General features: G+C 43.5%; 1 protein-coding gene across 2 annotated transcripts in view; it reads right to left on the bottom strand.

Annotated features, from left to right (window-relative positions):
• DNA2 (DNA replication helicase/nuclease 2) overlaps positions 1 to 20,074 on the bottom strand; it is a 56,134-nt gene that overhangs the window by 21,330 nt on the left and 14,730 nt on the right. For both annotated transcript variants that reach the window (XR_012905595.2, XM_075934929.2), the window contains exons 7-14: positions 19,815 to 19,932; positions 18,541 to 18,706; positions 16,215 to 16,409; positions 14,880 to 15,107; positions 14,010 to 14,126; positions 13,804 to 13,913; positions 5,320 to 5,429; positions 4,381 to 4,605 (exon numbers count right to left, since the gene is read on the bottom strand). Coding sequence is in view for 1 of the 2 variants with exons in the window: in XM_075934929.2 (XP_075791044.2) it covers positions 4,381 to 4,605; positions 5,320 to 5,429; positions 13,804 to 13,913; positions 14,010 to 14,126; positions 14,880 to 15,107; positions 16,215 to 16,409; positions 18,541 to 18,706; positions 19,815 to 19,932 (1,269 nt within the window). In the remaining variant the exon portion in view is untranslated. The remainder of the gene's footprint in view (positions 1 to 4,380; positions 4,606 to 5,319; positions 5,430 to 13,803; positions 13,914 to 14,009; positions 14,127 to 14,879; positions 15,108 to 16,214; positions 16,410 to 18,540; positions 18,707 to 19,814; positions 19,933 to 20,074) is intronic.

Here is a 20,074-nt window from a genome sequence, read left to right on the forward strand (position 1 = left end):
GGTCTTTGCCCATGAAAGCTTATGCTCCAATATATCTGTTAGTCTATAACAGGGGTCTCCAAACTACGGCCCGCGGGCCGGATGCGGCCCGCAAGGCCCTCTCATCCGGCCCGTGGAGACCTTTTTGGCTTGTTGGTGGCCGTTGCGCTTTATTGCTTGTGAACATCCGGGCTCTGCGCGTCCCTCACAGCGAGAGGGGTTGGGACTTGGCGTGGACAATTGCTCCCTATTGGCCAGTGCGTTCTTATCCTATTGGCTAGCTCTCTCATGAGGTCACTAGTGGGCTGGGCTCTCAATTGGTTGAGCGCACGAGCCTAAATCTGCGTTCGATTGGCTCGTGGCCCAGCTTGACCTTGGATTGGTACAGGGCTATGACGTAGTCTCCTTTATGTCACCCAATCAGCGAAGGGGCTAGTAGCTGGTTTATGGGGCTCTTGGCGCGAGAGGGGGCTGAAGTGGGTACTTCGCGCGTGCGTGGGGCGGGGGGGATACCTGAGGAGCTGGTGCCCATTGCAGGAGGCGGTCTGGTTGCTGTGGCACAGCCTCTGGGTGACGCTGTGCCGTGCCTAGCGCACTGCCCTGGTCCCTGCAGTGCGCCCTGAAGAAACATCCCTCTCCCTTCCACGTCTGGTCTCTCTCATCCACAACACAGAGCAGCACCGCCCTGCCGGGTATCAGTCTGTGGGAGCGTTGGGCACTGCTTTCCAACTTCCTTTACCAAGTGATAACGTGTCTGCTTTCAAACCAGCTTTTCCCATTAAAATGCATGCCCCTTGTTCCATGGGGCTATGTTACAAATTGTCACCTCATTCCCTGCATGATAGGAGAGCGATCACATCTCTTCAAGTGTGAGCGTCTTAGGCTGAACATATTGCCAGGATTATGTTGCTTACAATTTTCATCACATTGCGCAGGTGGAAATGAATTCTCAGCAGTTTCCCCGTTCTGGAGCCCCTCCTGCAGGACTAGGACAAGCACCACCCCCAATTTCAAACAGTGGATCTATTTTAATAAATAATTAAAAACAACATCCATGTTTTGATTGTTTTTTATTTGGACCTCAAGTGTGTAGTCGGCCCCCGAACTGCTGTTTGATAGTTAATGCGGCCCTCGGGCTGAAAAGTTTGGAGACCCCTGGTCTATAAGGTGCTACAGGACTCCTTGTCGCTTTTGCAGATCCAGACTAACACGGCTACCCCTCTGATACTTGATCCCTATACTGGGAGCCTGAGTTTTACATAACCCTGACACCCCATATACACCAAAAGCTTTACAATATATTGATTTACAAACAAAACAAAAGCAGTTCTGGAATGCAGGGACTAGCACCCAGTTCATACTTCTTTCCTGCCAGGTGTTTAGGATGCTATTTTTAAATTTAATCAACTAATATGGAGCTTGTGAATGGCACTGGATTGACTGGCCAGGAGACTGGTACCTGTGACACTGAGATCACTTGGTGTCAACTGGCAGGAAGCACAGGGTCAGACATCTGAATAATAGTTTCAAAGAGTGGAATGAAAGCTCTCGGAGTGCTGGTTTCTATTCTGAAAATAATGTTTTTCAAGTCATAAGGCTAAGGCAGGTCACCAGGCAGTGACCATCTCAGATGTTCCCTTCAGTCAGGAGATAATGGACATCTCTCCCATGTGTGACCACTTTGTGTCTATTTGTATACTAAGACATGTGCACATTGAGGTATTGAGAATTTTACAAAAGGAAATCTACGGAAAGAAACAAAAACAGCAAGGGGGTGAATTAAGACAAAGGACTGACCCTGTAGATCTTGGAGTGCAAACCAAGACACAATCTTTCCGTAGGAGGCAAGCTGACAGTATGATTGTCTCATGAAACAAGAATCACTGACAGCTGAATAGATAATGCTGAGGGATTTTGGGTGAGCAATTACCAAATCTAGGCTCAGAATGTGTGGGGCGGGGGAAGGGGGAGTTATGTAACATTGTTTTCCCAAATTTCTACTTCCTATTACCTGAATCACTATGTTTTGTCAAAAAAAACCTGATTTATTTCCAATAAAATCAAATGTAAGTGCTGTAGTTAAGCACAGTGGTTATCTGAGGTGGAACTGGTAAATTGGGACATTCCTTTGGAATATACTGTGTATCTAGTGAGGTGGAGTGGCTGCTCACTGAACTGGAGAGGGGGCGCACCTCACTGAGTCCTGGTGGGCAGAGGTCTGCCCCACTCTACAATCTTGCTCAAAGTCAGGAGAAGGAGCCAGGAGTATAAAAAGCAGACCTACGAACCCAGATACCCGCTCTGCACTCCCAAGCTAAGAAGCTGCTGTGGACCTAAAGGAGCTGATGATTGGCCAGGACCACAGACAGACTTTGACCCCAAGAAATTACCTATCCTGATAGAAGTTCCAGCCCCTTAATAGCCTGAAAACTGGTTATTAAATCAGGTATGCAGGGAAGGGGAGGTTGGAAGTAGCCCAGGGAAAGCCGATCTTAGTCTGGCCAAATCAGAACTTCTAAGAGTCAACATGTTGCGCCCAGGATCCACGCTGACCCAGTGGCAGGCCAATCCATCATTATTAGGGTCCTGGGCTGGGACACAGTGGAATAGGCAGGCCTGCATCCCCCGTCACCCAATCCACGGATGGCAGTCTCCCCGACACCACTTCTCTTGGTAAATTATCTGCAATTGTTGCCTCTCCACTGATGGTGGGACACCCTATCATTTGGTGCCCCTCCCTGAACCAGGGCCTGGGCTCTTACTGATTGTTGCTCGGCCTGAGCATAGGCTTCCACACTGGAACTGTGTGCTACCATTTGTTGCCCCGAAATAAGCCAAAGCCTGGGCTTACTGACTATTAGTTTAAAGGCTACACCTGAACCTAGGCATGAGCCCTTATAAACTATTTTTTGCCACACACAGAGCTAGGGCTTGGGCTTAGTGATTGTTTATTTAAAAACGATCAGTCCAATGACCAGCCTGAGCCCCTGGACTATTGTTGCCGGTCCTGGATAAGGGCCAGGGCTAATTGACTATGTGCTTGGCTGACTAAGAGTCTGAGCCACTGCACTAGTGCTGTCGCAAATTCCCTGTGTGTGACTGAACAGTTGTGTCGTGGCTGCCCATTGACCCCCAGTTGGAGGAGCCCCTCGCTGAGCCTGTTGGGCAAAGGCCTGCCTCTTGATTGAACTATAGTTTAGTGGATCAGGGCTTGAGGGCTGGAGTGTGTTACTGCTAGCCTGCACAATGACAGTGGAACCTATGTGGCCTAGAAGGGAGCACTTCTGCTGGGTGGGGTGCTGACTCATGGCAGCCACAAATAAAAGTTCTTCAAACAAAGGGCAGGTCATAGCAAAGTGCATCACAGTGTCCTTGTCATTAATCCAGAGAACAAATACAGTGTTGGCAGTGCAGTTTTCCTTGTTCCAACCCACATGCCTCAAATGCATCTTGACTGAAGTGTTCATTTGTGAAAAATCTAATATTTCCCATACCAAATCAGTCCTATGCTTCTCATGAAGCCTACCATATAGGTAACAACGTTTTTTATGATGTAAACATTTCTTTCATTTCTTTGGGGCAGACACAATCTTAGTGGAGAATGAATATGTATTTATTGTAATAATCTAAGCACAATGGAGCCTCAGTAAAAAACCTTCAGGCACTATTATACAAATAGAATATCAAATAGAAGTAAACTATGACTAACTACACTGGTCTACAATTTTTTAGAAGTTGTCTGCTTCAGAGATAAAATGTGCTATTTATTATGTATTTTGATGTGCTGAATTCAAATATGACAATTAAAACAACTGATTGGCTACTATTTCCAAGATATTTAAGTTTTTACATTTTACGTCTATGTATATTGTGTAGATAGTAGAGTTTTAATCATAAATTGTAAACCTAGGTCTTTTCATGTGTTTATGGTTGCTTTACATGATAATATTTCACCTGTCCTGTTTATGTAACACTTTAAAAATCAGCAAAAGGGTTATATAAATAAAATGTATTATGAAACAAAAGGCAAAAAACTATTATGTACATAGTTTAGTCCTATTCAGTGTCTACTCGGTGCTTCCAAGGCCGGCGCCGGAGCCGGCAAGGGCACGTGCAGTGCCCCCGGGGTGGGGCCAAGGCCGGGGCCGGGGCCGGCGCCAGGGCACGCATGGCGCCCCTGGGGCGTGGCCGGGGCACGCGCGGCGCACCGGGGTTGGGGACCACGGCTCCGCGGGCGCATGTAAAGAGCCCAGCGGGCGCCATGGCACCCACGGGCACCGGGTTGAGGACCACAGCACTAGACCTTTGAGACAAAACTTGTTTCAGAGTATATTATAAATGTTGTGCACATTTATACTGTCCTCAATATGCTACAAGTCTACTAAAAATTATTTGTCTTACTTGATTGTTATAGAGCTCCTCCAAATGAGTCACAGATTTAATCGATTTGGATCTGCAAATTTCTTCTTCCGTGAACTTCCGTATATCTGGATGAACCTTCTGAGCTCGCCCCAACCGCAAAAATCCTATTTTGAACCTGGCCAACTTTAGCAGAATGTTGTCAACAGCAGTGTGCGTAAAACTTGTCAGTAGAACACTAAAGCCACAGGCATAAAGAATTCTTACCTAAAAAAAGGTCCGGTAAGGAGAAAAAAACCCAGATATTAGATTGAATTTAGGAATCAGTAATTCATTTCTTAAAAAGATAATTAATCTATATTTTTCTAAATTAGTGATGGCTCTAGGAAGCTAAAAGGGGTCAAAAAATTCTCAGGCAAGCTTTTGTTTACACTGGGATTTTAGCCATTAACGTAAACCAATGCAGCACAACTCAGATGGGGTAAGCTTCACCAGAGTAAAATCAGCTCAATATTAGACATTTGCACTAGTACAGCTACACTAACATGTAAAATTCTACTTCAGACACATCTTGGGGTCTCACACCAGATCTACTACTAATGAAGTTCTTGTTTCTAAACCTCAGATCTGCTTCAAAACTGGAAGATTTTATTGTGCCAAAGGATTTTAGCAGCATTAAACACTGTACAATCATCAACCTCTCACCACCCACCTCCTGGAAGGGAGTGCTGGAGGGGATTAAACTAAAACCAAACACATACCACTTGAAGCTACAGAATACATTTTAACATTCTCCCGGTGCTAATGTTATTTGCAGTAAAGCTGGCTCCATATTTATTTTAATTTAAACATCATAGAAAGCAGTCCGATATAAATGTCAATTATGAAGATCATGCTTCATATACAGCTGATTTAATGCTTGAACTCCCAACCTCTAAATTAACAATTAGCTTCCAATATTAGGTCACACTATTGTCTTACTAGAGCACATATTGTAGTAGTTTTTCCTGTTCCAGGCATACCCACGATAAGTGTGTAATCCTTTGAAAGTAGCACTTGTTTCATTGCCTGTTTTTGAGGTTTATTCAGACCTTTAATTAGAAAAAGGAAAAGGAAATATTTGTAGTTAATTCTATATGCAAACAGCTGGTTCTCCTCCCGACTAAAAATCCCTCAACAAAAAGATAACTTATGCACCAGCAAAAAGAAGTTACTTACCTTTATGGTAATGATGGTTCTTTGAGGTGTCCTCCACCCCCCATGGGAGCGCCACATTAGGTGTTGGTTTGTCCCTGAACTGGCTGATCGGATAATTTTCTCAGCAGGATCTGGATGCACTACACATGCTCAGTAGCTGCCTCACATGCCATTTGTTAGCTGCATGCCCAGCGCAATCCCCTCTCGGTTCCTTCTCTACCGTGGAATCTTTATTACTAACTCCAAAGTAGAAGAGAGGAGGGTGGGTAGTATAGCACCCACAGGGACACACATCCATTGGGGCACTGCTCTTTAGTCACCTAATGTGGAGGACCCACAGAGGCATCACTCGAAGTTACTTACTTTTACAGTAACGATGGCTGAGACATGAGCAATCACTGAGAACCAGAACCTGTTATTCGTTAGCAGAAGGGGTATGGTGGCACCATGGTGTAACCAGGCTTTGAGGTGAATACTGTTAGAGCTGGGATGCATCAGATAATCCCAATCCTGCACTAGTAGGTCTGGCTTGTTTGGAAGGGATTGAGGGTTGAATAATGGAAGCCAAAGGAGGCAGGGGAACCGTGTTTGCCTGGGCCACATTAGGACGATCAGGATAATGCAAGGTTGATTTTGTAGATTGCTCAGCTCATGAGTGGTAGAGGTGGAAAGGCGTACAGGAAGTGCCTCAACCACGTCATCAGGAATCCATCTCTGAGTGATCCTTTCCCATACCTACTTTGGGACACAAGCAGTGATATTTGCAATTTGCATGGCAAACAAGCCAATGTCTGGCTTTCCCCACTTGAAGACTGTTTGAATGACTGCTAGGTGACTTTCCCACTTGTGTTGGTGGGAGAAGATGCGGCTGAGGCCATCTACTTCTAGTTGCCTGGTAGGTAAGTATGTTATGTTGTGGTGAATACACCAATTCCAGAACTTTACCATCTCCACGCATAGGGAGTGGGATCGTGCTCCTCCCTGACAATTTAGTACATGCAACTGTTGCTGTCAGTAAAGATGCGGATTGTTTGGTTTTGGATCATGGGGAGTAAGTGTTCGCAGGCGTTCTAATACATTGATGTGGTGCTGTGTTTCAGATGAGTTCTATCTGCCTTTAATTGTTAGATGTCCCAGACGAGCGCCCCCAGCCTAACAGAGAGTGAATACTTGAGAAAGTGGATCTTGGGTGAAAGGGTACACTCTGTATAACATTGCGTGGCTCCAACCACCACTGGAGAGATAGCAGAACTTGTGATGGCAGACATTCTCTCTTTTGTTCAAGTCTTGGGATGGTCTCTATACTGTAGTGAGCCATGCCTGAAGGCAGTGCATTATGAAGTCTGGCATATTTGACCAGATATGTGGCAGAGGCCCTCTGACCCAGAATTTGTAAACAAGTCTTAATATTGGCAAAGACTGAATTTGACCGTGATAGTAAGTGTCCCCAGAGCCTCGAATCTCTGTTATGGTAGTGTGGCTCTTGCTGATATTGTGTCCAAATGAGCTCCTATGAACTCAAGCATCTGGTTGGGAATGACAGTGGACTTTTGGTAGTTTATCTGGAACCCCAGAGTGTGAAAGTGCGATATCGTCGCCTGCAACATGATTTGTGTATCTTTGCGGATGGGTCCTTTGATTAGTTAATCATCAAGGTATGGAAAAATTATCATCCCATGACATCAAAGATGTACTGCGACTACTGCTAGAATTTTTGAGAAAACCCTGGGAGCTATGGAAAGGCTAAAGGAAAAGACACAATATTCGTAATGATTGCTGCCAACTGTGAATCGGAGAAACCATCTGTGGGCCAGGTGGATAGTGATGTGGAAATAGGCTTCTTGGAGGTCAAGGGCTGCAAACCAGTCATCCCTGTCCAGTGCAGGGATGATTGTGGAAAGGGTGACCATCCTGAATTTGCCACTTTGGACAAACTTGTTGAGGTTTCTGAGGTCTAGTATAGGTCTCCAATCCCCAGTCTTCTTTTTGGTGAAGAAATAGTCAGAATAGAACCCTTTGCCATGGCACTGGGACGCTACTTGTTTTACTGCTCCAACTTGAAGAAAGTGCTGAACCTCTAATCATAGAAGACACTTCTCGAAAGGGTCTCTGAAGATGGACAAGAATGGGAGTGGGTAGGAAGTCGCTGAATAAAGGGAATTTAGTTAGGGATATAAAAGGCTAGTTGCTTCCCTCCCTCCTTGCTGCCTTTCAGAGAGAGGCAGCAAGTGAGGAGCAGAAGCCAGTGCTGGGAGGGAGGGAGCCACTTAAAAGCCGCTCTCCTCCCAGCACCATCTCAGGGGAAGGGGGGAAGAGGGAGGAGGAGAGCAGAAGAGGAGGCAGGGGCACAGTGGGGATCTGGCAACGCTTCCACCTTTTAAATGTAGCAAGAGCGGGGCTCTTATACCTGGCCCCATGCTCCCTGAAATATAGCATGAGCCAGCATGACTTTTGTTACATTTCAAAGGCAGAGGTGCCCTTATCGAATAATCAAATAGTTGATTAATCTAAACTTAACATCCTTAAATTAGATATCCTGATTGGATAATTTCCAAAACCCACCAGTCCGACGTGATGTCCACCCAAGAGAGGAAGAAAGGGTGGAGACAGTAGGATGATGGATTTGGTGCCTGCACTGGAATAGGGATGTTCAGGCCCTCAACCACAACCTCAAAAGCCTTGCTTCAAAGTAGATGGCTGGTTAGTCATTGGTGGAGATTGTTGTGGGCTGCAACATTGGTCATGTTGTTTAGATCAGTATTCGAATGGTTTGTGTTGTGGTGGAGTGTGGGGATCACAGGGTCTGTGGTATGTACACATATAATGCTTGTGTTTATTGAGCAGAGTGTTCTCAGCATGGCTCTTGAATCCTTCATAGTGTGGAGGACTACATCTGTTTTCTTTGTAAAAAGATAGGATTTGTCAAATGGGAGGTCCTTCACCTTAATCTGGAGTTCTTTTGAGATTCTGGAGGCCTGCAACCATGAAGCACATCTCATGACAATGGCTGTGCTGTTGTACTTGCTACCATGTCCACAACATTCACTGCTGCCTTGAGTGCAGTAAGGGCTATGGTCTGACTCTTGTCAATTATAGCCTGGTGTTGTGGTCTTTTATTTTCTGGTAGATGTTCCAACAGGTCCTGCAATTCAGTATAGTTGATGTTGTCATAATTAGCTGGGGGGCTGAGTAATTAGCCACCCTGAGCTGTAATGTGGCTGAAGAGTAGACCTTACATCCCAGAAGGTCTGGCTGTTTATACAGGAAATCCCTGACTTCTGACCACCCAAGTTACAATCCCCTGCACTTACAAAAATGGCTGTAAATGAGGGTTCGAGTTATGACGCCCCCGACTTGCTACGCTGCCTGTGGAACCAATCGCGTTGCAAATCAGGAGTCACCTGTAGACCTAATCTTGTGATGTAGAGCAGAATTGAGGTAGTTTCGCTCTACGGTGGACCGCATCAACTACCAGTGAATTCGGAGACGGATGGGGAAAAAGTAGTCCATATCTTATGCTGAGAGAAAATATTTTGTCAGCCCTTTTGTTCAGGGTGGGGCAGGAGGCTGATGCCAGAGTAAGCCAGATAGCGTCCGCTGGTTCCAGGATAGCCCTTCCCATGGATGAGGTTATCTTTATTGTAGCAAAAGGTTGTAGATCTTAAGTAGCTTACGTTGTTTACTACACTTCTTACAGGCCAATGTCCTAAGCTGAGGCTACCCCCTTAAAGAGGTCTTGGAATTGTTTGATCTTCAGTGTAGATGTCTGTGGGATAATCACCTTGTCTGGGAAGAAAGAGAAGTTGTGAAAGACCTAGTTCTCTGGTTCAGCAGGATCCACCTCTTCCACTTCCATACCTTCATCTTCTCGTGCTTCAGATGTCATACGGGGTGGTGACAGTCTGGGTGTGGACCATATTGGCATGGTCGGAGCAGTGCTGTAGGGGGACTAAGTTTGATATGGTGCCCAATGTGACAGATAAGATGCTGGAAGGTAAGGTGGTGTGTGCTGGTACCAATGAGGTGACAGTGATCCATATAAGAATCTGGATGGTGGTCTGTCCCATATAGGTCTACAGTTCATCAGTGACAAATGTTGTGAAGAGAAGCAGCTATGCTGGTCATCTGTTCTGGTGTTGTTACCATGTGTGGAGAGTGCCAGAGATCTAGCTGAGGGAGGGGCGGGACCAAGGACAAACAGTCAGTGCCACAGACATATGTGAGGTGCAGGAGTCTACATTCATATGATGGAGGACGTGTTTTGGTGCTGATGACGACTTTGGTGAGAATACTTTGGTGCTGGTCTCATAGAAACTGGTGCTGAGGAGGAAGCAGTTATTGGTGCCGGAAAGTGAGTTGGCACCGACTGTGGTGCTGGAGAAGGTGGCATGTCAGCACAGGTAGCTTTAGGCACCAGGGACCAGGCAGTGGTATGACAGTGTCATGGCTGATGTGGTTGTTTTCTGTGTACGCTCCGATAGAGCCTTTGTTGGTGCCAAAGGCTTCTATGCCAAAGACACACCGGAAGTGCCAGGCTCATCTCCAGTGCTGATTTTTTATGAAGTCGGCACCAGAGATAGATTTGGCCGATGAGGTATTCTTCTTACAAGAATCCTTAGTAGAAGAGGAGGAGGAAGCTAGTCTCAGTCGCCGTATGAGGCTGAGCCTTGTCCTTAGCTCCAGTGGAAGAAGTATCGTCCATGCTAGGCGTGACAGACTTCTCCCATAAATAGGATTGGAGGTGAAGCTCACTCTCACATCATCATGCTACTGCAATGTGAGCATTCGGTGGGAATATGCTGCTTGCTGAGAGTGGATGCATGAGGAGTGGCAATCTGATATGTGCATGGCCTCTCTGCACGTGTCACATCTCTTGAATCCCAGAGAGCCGGGCATTGTGGTGACAGACTGAGAATGCTCTCCTTGCTCCACGAGTTTGCTGTAGTTAAAAAAACAACAACAACAACAACAACCCAAACCAATCAACCAAAACAAAAAACAAAGGGGAACTGAGGGATGTTAGGAAGGGTAAGGGAAACACAAATTCAGGGTTTATTTTTATTTTGAACCAAGAGAAAAAAATATTTTTTTAAATAGAGGGCAATGGAAAAAGGGGAAAAAAGAAGGAAAGCTGAAGAAAGTCGGTTAATATATTTTTTAATGAAGACCGCTGAACTGCTAAGGGCTCTATCTGCTGCTGCGGATGGTAAAGGAGGAACTGGGGGGAGAGAGGGGAAATCATGCTACACGCACAGCTAATGGACAAATGGCATGTGAGGCAGCTACAGCGCATGCACAGCATGTCTAGACTCCACTAAGAAAATTCATCGGTTGCTGTGGGAATTCACTGATACAATGTGGAGCACCCACAGGGACGTCACTCAAAGAAGAAACACAATTTTTGATATTATTTTAATGTTATAAATAGTGTTATGTAAAGACACTTTAAAAATACAGAAGTGTAGGTAAGAAGGTATTCATTATCTATTCTGGCTCCAGACAGAAGTAAATTAATTATAATAGGTTTTGATTTGCTCCTCCCAAAGGGTCCTTTCTTCCTCTACACAAGACCTCAAATATGAGTTTCCACTCGGTCACTCATGGTCAACATGTATGCTGCTTCATGCTCTGGCCTGCATCTTTTTTTACTTAAGAGATTACTTTCCCAGGAGAGAACAGATGTTATCTAAACACAAGGTGAAGCAAGGGGTTGGATCTTAGGCTTAACTGAGTGGCTCCAGGTCAGCTGCGTTAAACAGGCTGCCTAATGCCTACTAGTCCCGGAGTACCACGCTGTGCCCTAGAAGCAGCCAATAGGTCAGGCTTCTGGGGAGGACCCCCATCCCCATGAGGCGCTATGGTATGTAAAGCCCCATCGTCCCCGAGCCTAGGAGCTGGACCTGCTGCTTGCTGCTTCCCAGCTGGCCTCAGCAGGGAACTGCCCTGGCCAGGGGAAGAAGGGTCCCACCCAACAAGGCTCAGCTATCCCACCCTGCTGGTGCATGGCTCAGCTGGACTGCAGGGGGGAAGACTGGGGAGGGATCAGGAGCTGGTGCATGGCTCAGATGCGCTGCGGGGGGGGGAGTAGGGAAGCCTGGGGGAAGACAGCAGCAGGGGGCCTGAAATGACCTTCCTTTTTCTAGAGAAATCCTTCATCTGGAAACAATCAGGTCCTAAGGTGCCAGACCAGGGAGGTCCAACCTGTACTTCCGAAGTGGCAAGTGCACAGCTCTGTTTCCTGCTCTCCCTACAGTCAGCCATGCGGATGCCCATTCCTACCTGATGCAGACCTTAACAATCTTTTTTTTTTAAACCTCCAAACTAGATTACTACAAGATACCATATCTAGAGCTACCACTGAAAAACACTGGGACATTACAGATAATTGGGAGGACTGCTACAAGCACGTAATGTTAACTCACTGCTTCACAGGGGCTACATATTTGCTTCCAGTATTGATTATGATCTAGAAAACCTCAGATGATTTAGGGCCAAGTTATTTAACAGTTTTTCTCTCTCTGGCACCCCTATGGAAGTCTGAATCTACAGGGTCATTTCTGTAGCTTGTTCTCAATTACACTGTGCCAGGTTGCTAACAGAGTGTTTTTAGTGAAAAGGTAAATATTTCAGAACCCAAGGCTGGCAACAGACTTGGCTAGGCCCTGGGTTAGTTTGGGGGAAGCAGGGCAAAGAACTCAGCCCAGGAAACAAAGCTTAGAGAAAAAGGGGTGGTGCTGGGTTCAATCTGCCCCAGCCAGTGCTCAGCACCATACAGACCATGCTGTGTGGCATTCCAGTGGTAATTTAAAGGGCCTGAGGCTCTGTCTGCTGCTGATGTAGTGGCAGCCTGGAGCCCCAGGCCCTTTTAATCATCAGGCACCAGGCAACTTTCTCCCCTTTACCTCCCCATTGTCAGCCCTATTTGAACCTGCTCCCTCCAACAGTCTGCAAGAGGAAGAAACCAAAAGCTTAAATCTACAAGAAATGTACACCTTTTTACTTGTGCACAATTAATTCAATTGCAGAAATAAAAGCAAATTGGAGTTCCTCATATGTGAACCTTAGAACATAAGGACAACCATACCGAATCAAAGCAAAGGTCCACCTAGTCCAATGCCAGGTGCCACAGAGTGAATGGACATCAAGTGATTCCTCCCATCACCCATTCCCAACCGGTGGCAAACAGAACCTAGGGACACCATTCCTACCCATCCTGGCTAATAAGCACTGATGGACCTATCCTCCGTGAATTTATTGAGGCCTTTTTTGAACCCTTTTAAAGTCCTGGGCTTCACAACATCGTCTGGCAAGGAGTTCCACAGGTTGACTATGCATTGCATGAAGAAATACTTCCTTGTGTTTGTTTTAAACCGGCTACCTATTAATTTCATTTGGTGAGCCTAGTCTTATGTTATAGGAACTTGTAAATAATATTTCCTTATTCACTTTCTCCTCACACCAGTCACGATTTTATAGACCTCTAGCACATCCTCTAGTCTCTTTTCAATGCTGAAAATAGCCAGTTTTTTTTAAATCTCTCTTCATATGGCAGCCATTCCAAACCCCTAATTTTTTTTCCCCTTTTCTGAACGGTTTCCAATGCTAAAGTATCTTTTTTGAGATGAGGCAACCACACCTGCATGCAGTATTCAAGATGTGGGTATACCATGTAGTTATACAGAAGCAATAAGAAATTATCTTATTCTGTTTTTTTTTAAATGATTCTTAACATTGTTTGCTCTTTTAACAGCTGCTGTACATTGACTAGATGTTTTCAGAGAACTATCCACAATGACTCCAAGATCTCTCTCGAGTGGCAATAGCTAATTTAGTCCCCATCATTTTATATGTATAGTTAGGAATAGGATTATGTTTTCCAATATTCAGTACTTTTCATTTATCAGCATTAAAATTCATTTTGTTGCCCAGTCACATAATTTTGTGAAATCCCTTTGAAGCTCTTCACAGTCTGCTTTGGTCTTAACTAATCTGACCAATTTAGGACTACCTGAAAGCAGAAAGGCTTAAACTTTACTGGTGTGAAGTGCCAGGTGCTTTGCAATCAATGTATATATTCTAAATAGATTAATTATGTCAGTCAATGCATATGAGAAGTCATATAAAAAAACACTGAAGTTATGAATATATCACCATCTATCTTCAGGGAAGAGTGTCCTGGAGGGGATTTAGAAAAAAGCAAAGACAAAACACAGACCACTTGACACCACAGAATACATGCTGCTACAATGCATTAAATATAGTTTGTACCCTTTAAAATGTTTGCAACAGTTTCCTTTGCTTCAGGAGGAAGAACAGAGCTCAAGTGCTGAATGAACTGTGGTTTCTGGAAGTCAATTATTACGTTACGAAGTTTTTCACTAGAGAGAAAAAAAGGGAATTAGACAAAATTATTACTAGTGAGAACATTTATACAATCACTAAACAAGATCTGAAAACAATTCAATTCTACAAACCTGGCAGAAGAATTTTCCATCAGTTTAGAAAGATTTCCTAAGGGAGCATCAATATCAGAAATTCCTTCTTCATGATCTAACCTAAATATAGTGTTCTTACAGAATTTAGACAAATTCCTGAAAGATATAATAGGAACAATAATTAGGAATATAAGTATGTTTACTTCCATCTTTGTTTATATTCATCCTGCTGTGTTATTGTCAGTGATGTTGCTTGACATATGCCAGTAACCTAGAACAATAGGTTCCCAGGAGTAAACTACCCCTATTCACATCAACAAGACGAGAATTCTCAAGCCTAATATTTTAAATCAACAGTGGTATCCATTTCATGGGTATTCAGATTGAGTTACTAGAAGCAGGGATCTGGGGATATGACAGCACCCCTCCCAGCTTAGTTTTCATATTTAGGATTTAGCGTTTTGTTCATTGGCTTTCAGCACCCACACTACACAAATTATTCCTACACCCCTCTTCTTCCTTGACCGTGGTGATGACATAACAGAAAAACCCACAGTCTATGACAAGCATCTCATTTTGTTGTCAGAGATATTACAGCAAGTTTCATAGCTGTATTTTGCTTATCTGCTAACAGCCTAGAAAAACTCCCTGGGAAGAAAAAAAAAAAAAAAACAAACACACACACACACACACACACGTTCCCAGACCTAGACCAAATTTTGCTATTTCAATTCAGTGTGGGTGAGGTTTTTTATGGCAGCAGGCATAAGAGGTTAAACCTAGAGAGAGAATAATTCATTTTACATGTTGTAACATCCGAAAGACCTATTTCAAAAAATAAATAGAATTAAAAACCACATATATACTTCCTTTCAAAAGGGAATATTTTTTCTTTTCTGTTTGTATTACCTGTCCAATAAACAGGAAATTTTCGTAACATTGACCTCTTTAACATAGCCAGCAGACAAGCCAAATAATGTCTTTTCTCCACTCACAACAACTCTATCTCCTACCAACAGGTTTGTTCCAGGCATGGTACCATTTTTACGCTGGAAATAATGTAGAAATTGTCCATCAGAAGCTTCCTGCACACTTTCAGCTATAATCATATTTCCAATGCAGTCTCCAGCCTTTTCTCTATGAACACATTAAAATAAAGTGTAAGCTGCCTTGAATAGTTTTCTAAAACTAGCTTTTTAATCCGTTTACGTTTTAAAAGTAATATACTTTCTTATAGTTTTGTTTGCCCACATTTTCTGTCTTTTTCTTCCCAAGACAAATGTACTATTCTGTTCTATAGCCCTGATCAATTCAGGACTGAATAGCTTTCTAAAACATATACTCCTAACTCAACCATAAATTATTAGCTTATAGCAGGAATTTATTGGTGAAATTCTATGATGTGTGTTATGCAGGTCAGCCTAGATTCTAGACTTAAAAATATATTAATACTACATTTCAATCCTACCCTATAAGCTGCTGTTTCACAAAAGGGAAAACAATAAAGCTGGAAATAAGCACATGTGTGCTTCAAAACAAAAGTATTTGGCTTGTGAAACTCTCTGATAAGTGATCTACAGATGCTCAACACAGAGGAGATTATTCAAGGTAAGTCAAGTATTACATTTTGAAACAATGTTGTAGATAATTAAAATAAAAGTTTGATTTTTTAGAGCTTCAGTAGTAACAGGTAAATATTACTACCCATGCTTTACTGAAGCAGACTCTTCGCCAATGAAGTTAAACATGGCTGCTGGTGAGTCTTTAACAGGAAATGATGCACTATCATAAACCTTTAGCCCACTTTCAGCCATCTGTGGAGCAGCTTTCACTAGCAATACAGCCCAGAGTAGAGTACAGCTTGTCAAAAGCCTTGATTTAGGAATGCAACACAACAAGCTGCAGTGCAGACAATATCCAGCTGCATACATTAGGAAGGTGAGGCTAGTAAAAGTACTACCTTCATTTTTGTAAAGTAAAGCTGCAAGGCACAACTTACCATCTTCCTCTCCTGCAGAAGCACCTTACAACAGGTTGCTGATAGCATACCACAAGATCTACTAGCCCAATGCTTTTGGCAGTGCACGTTCGCAGATGAACAAGTACTTCCTGCTATCTCAGGTGACTATATCAGAGTACTTATCTAAGGATTGAAAAAAAGATCTCTCTCTCACTGGAGAAAGGAGAGAGAGAAACCAAACAGGTAAAAGTTTCCCATAGACAATGCCCTCACTCCCATCTTACCTTTCTGAAGCAGGCATCAACCATATATTTTTATATCCCTTTTTGACAGCTCTACAGTGTGACTCCAAGGTTAACATTAAATACCACAGGCTGAAATACTGTAAGTGAGACAGTTTCAAATGCTGGGTCTCCTTTTCAATAATGGGTGCCATAGCAGGAGGTATAAGGTCTTTATCCATCTGTTGCTCTACAGCTCTAAAAATAGATACAAGCATCCAGGTATGACTTCTTTTCTGTTTATTTTTCTGTTAAGACTACATATGCTTAAATAAAAATCAATGGAATTTATGCAGTAAAACAAAACATCTATCTGAACCAAGCAAATTTAGGGGAAGAGCATCCCATTCCAAATCTGTGTGTGTGGGTGTGAGTACTCTCGTATTAGTGACTAGATGTTCCCTGGTAATAATTTTGAATGTTCACGAAAGTCCTGTTTTTATTTTCACTAATTCAAGCATAATATTTTCTATTTTCCACATAAAAAATGCTAGCTCTATTTATAAAATGAGCCACAAATGTGTAATGAATCTGAAGACTATATTTATTAATATAGCATCAATTTGTTTTATGAACATGAAATACCTTTCTTTTATTTAACCTACATCTATGCTTCCATAAACATGAGGAGTTCTTGTAGACTTTTTGGTATACTGTCATGTGTGAAAACAACACTTCAAAAAGAAAATAACTTTTAACAACTAAAAATGTCAAAGTAGTTTTAAGATTGTCTTTACTGGATGACATTACAAGACTGAATTTAAAAAAGGAAAATCTAAAAGGAGTACAAGTGATTTTAATTTAGAAAACCTATTGTGTGTAGGTATGTGGCGATATATCGCCTGACCACATTTTAGGCACACAATTTTGGCGACTATGTTTAGGTATGATCTTTTATGCCTCCTACTGTCTTGCACCCTATTCTTATAAATGAAATAAAAGATCTAAAATGTTAAAATAAATTATAATTATACAGTTAACTTATTGAAAATGCATTTAATATTTTAAAGACGGCCTTGAATTGTATTCTTGGTAGGATGTTCGTGTATAACAGTTTAAACAATTAACTAGACACAATCTCCCCTCCCTTGCTGCCTCTGTATCAGAAGCAGCAAGCAATGCGGGGGAGAGGCAGAAGCTGGTGCCTGTGGGGAGCTGGCTGCCCCGCTGCTGCCTCCTAGAGGCAGCATGGTGGGGAGGCAAGTGGGAGCTGGTGCTCAGGGAGGAAGGGGCAGCTTAAAAGAGAGGCAGCAGCGGGGAGGGTGAGGGGAGTAGATGGGACCTCGTACATGCGGGAAGCCAGCTTTCAAGCCATCTCCCAACACGTATTGGCTCTCAGTCACCTGCCCCCTGTGCTGTTGCCTAACTGATGCAGCACTACGGGGGGGGGGGGGGGGGCAGATGGGAGCCAATATGCCCAGAGAACCAGCTTTTAATCTGGCTCTATATGCAAACTGGCTCCAGAGAGAGAGAGAGAGACACAACCCCCAGTACTGCTACCTCTATCAAGGCACAATGGGGAGTGGGGGGAAGATGCAGGATGCTGATGCAGCCTCTCTTTGCAGGAAGCTGAGGCCTCTCCCAGTCAGAGGCTGCTGCCACCTCTGTATCAGTGTGTGGTGGCCGGAGGCTCCCTAGGAATAGAGCTGGGACCACACTGGCTGCCAGCCCTGCCCCTGAGGAGTACTATAATAACCATGTTAAAAGTGCTACATAGTTTTTCCTTTTGTTTTAGCAAGATCAGACTAATACAACTACCTCTCTATTACTATTTAATAACCATGTAACTGCTAAAAATTGTTGCAAGAATTAAGGATGGTAGCTACTGTGTATTTTAGTAATTGTTTAGACACAACAATTTTTAATAATAAAGTGTAGAAAAACCTCAGACATTAGGATCCAATAACCAGTTATTAAGGATTTTGCTTATGTGACAAAATCATCTACTGTATCTCTAGCAGAATAATTACACCAGCATAGTTATGCCAGCACAGCACCCCAAGCAGATGCCATTCACAAGTAATTATTCTATGCCAGTCAATTCCCTGTGTAGACGAGCCTTAAGATAATAACAAATATAGGTTCTAATCCTACAAAAGCTTGAGTATATGACTTCAGTGAGACTACTCACAGGAACAGATTCGTAAATTCTCATGGTTGGGGAGGTCTCAATGAAGCAATACTTATCTTTGAAGAAAGTTATTGCATAACATGGGTAAGTGTTAATCAATGCTGTGAAATCAGCACAGAAAATCCGAAGTTGTTTAGTATTAATATGTTGGGGGTTGTAAAAAGTGTTTGCAATCCAAAGTCTGAAAGTTTCTTTTACCTGCTATAAAGAAAGCAGTTGTGCATTTGTGGGCAATATTTACAGGCCCAACTGTCATCAATTACAGGAGGCAAAGAAGCAAGTTGTGTTTGCTTATTTCCCAGGGCAGATTGGCACACACTGTGGAATAAATAGAAGGCCAGTTGGTTTCTTAGCTTTATTAATTCTGTAGAGAAAAAAACAACAAAGAACCATGAGCTTACAGGGTTAGAAACTGTATATTCACTTTCATTCCGTTAATAATCTGGGGTTCCAAACAATGGGCACATATGTAGCAAACACAGTATTCATTATAAAGATATTTTCGGCATCCAGGTTGACTCTCTAGTCTGGCAACAACCATGGTCCAGCATGATTTAGCCAGATACTCACTTATCAAGGTGTGATCAAGTTTCCTGCCGTCCCAATTTCAATAAAGTTTGTTTACAGCCACCAGTCCCAACTCTGTGTTCTGTGCTATTATTTAGCTCTAATTTACCCCAACTCTTCTAAAAGCCCAGTACGCAGCGGAAGTATTGGTAACACTGCTAGACAATACTGATCTCCCATCGTCTGGCAAATACTCTGGTTCAGCACCGGTCAGGTCCTGAGGGAGCTGAACTAGAGGGTTTCAACCTATAGTGTATTATTTTTAAATACAAAATTATTCCAGGAAGATTAAGCATTCTTGTCAAAACAAATAACTCATCTCAACACTATTTCAAGAATGAACAATGTACTAAATGTTAAAAAAAAAAAATCTTAGAAGTTATAATACAGGTTGGACCTTCCTGGTCCAGCAACTTTGTGACCAGTCCCAGATACTGGATTTTGTTAGACCAGAGGAGGCCATTTCTGGCCCCCCCCGCCACCAACCCCCTCCAGCCCTGGCCTCACCACCGACTCCCCGGCTGGCTCCCCCATCTCACTGGCCCCTGCCGCCCTGTCAAATCCTGCTACCCTACTAGGCAGCCCCATCAACTCTGCATGCACTGAGCTCCTGCTCCAGTGCCCGGTATCCCTGCCCTATGTGCTCCAGCTGCAGCGCCCAGCAGTATCGCTGCCTCTGTGCTTCTAGTCCTGCAGCCATGCTATCTCTGCATGCAGTGCTCCCGCTGCCCTACTGGGCAGCCCAACTACAGTGTGTCAGGCTCCTGCTGCCCTGCAGGGCTCCCAGGTACTAGCTCTCCACCAGGAGTCTCTAATCCTGCTGGACCACGGATGTTGCCAGACCAGAGAGTCCCAGTTAAAAGAGTTTCAGTCTGTAGTTAAGCATTATTTCTGAGAAAAACTACCTCTCCTATCCATACGATTGCCACACACAGGATACATATTGCCAGTTTTTAGGTAAAGAAGAAATCCAGCTTCAGGATCCACTCTTCGTTCTTGGTTCAACAATGTGTAGAGAATAACCTGAAGACATTTTAAAAGTATAAAGTGTATTTTGATATTCAAGTAATATGCAAAAGTCATGTGAATACATTCAAGTTACATAGTTAAGCTGACTTATCACTGCCAAGAAAATTGCAAAGAATAAATGCTTAGTATCTAAGTG

Source organism: Pelodiscus sinensis, chromosome 8 (assembly GCF_052426305.1).
Source record: "Pelodiscus sinensis isolate ZL-2025 chromosome 8, ASM5242630v1, whole genome shotgun sequence".
NCBI lineage: Eukaryota > Metazoa > Chordata > Testudines > Trionychidae > Pelodiscus > Pelodiscus sinensis.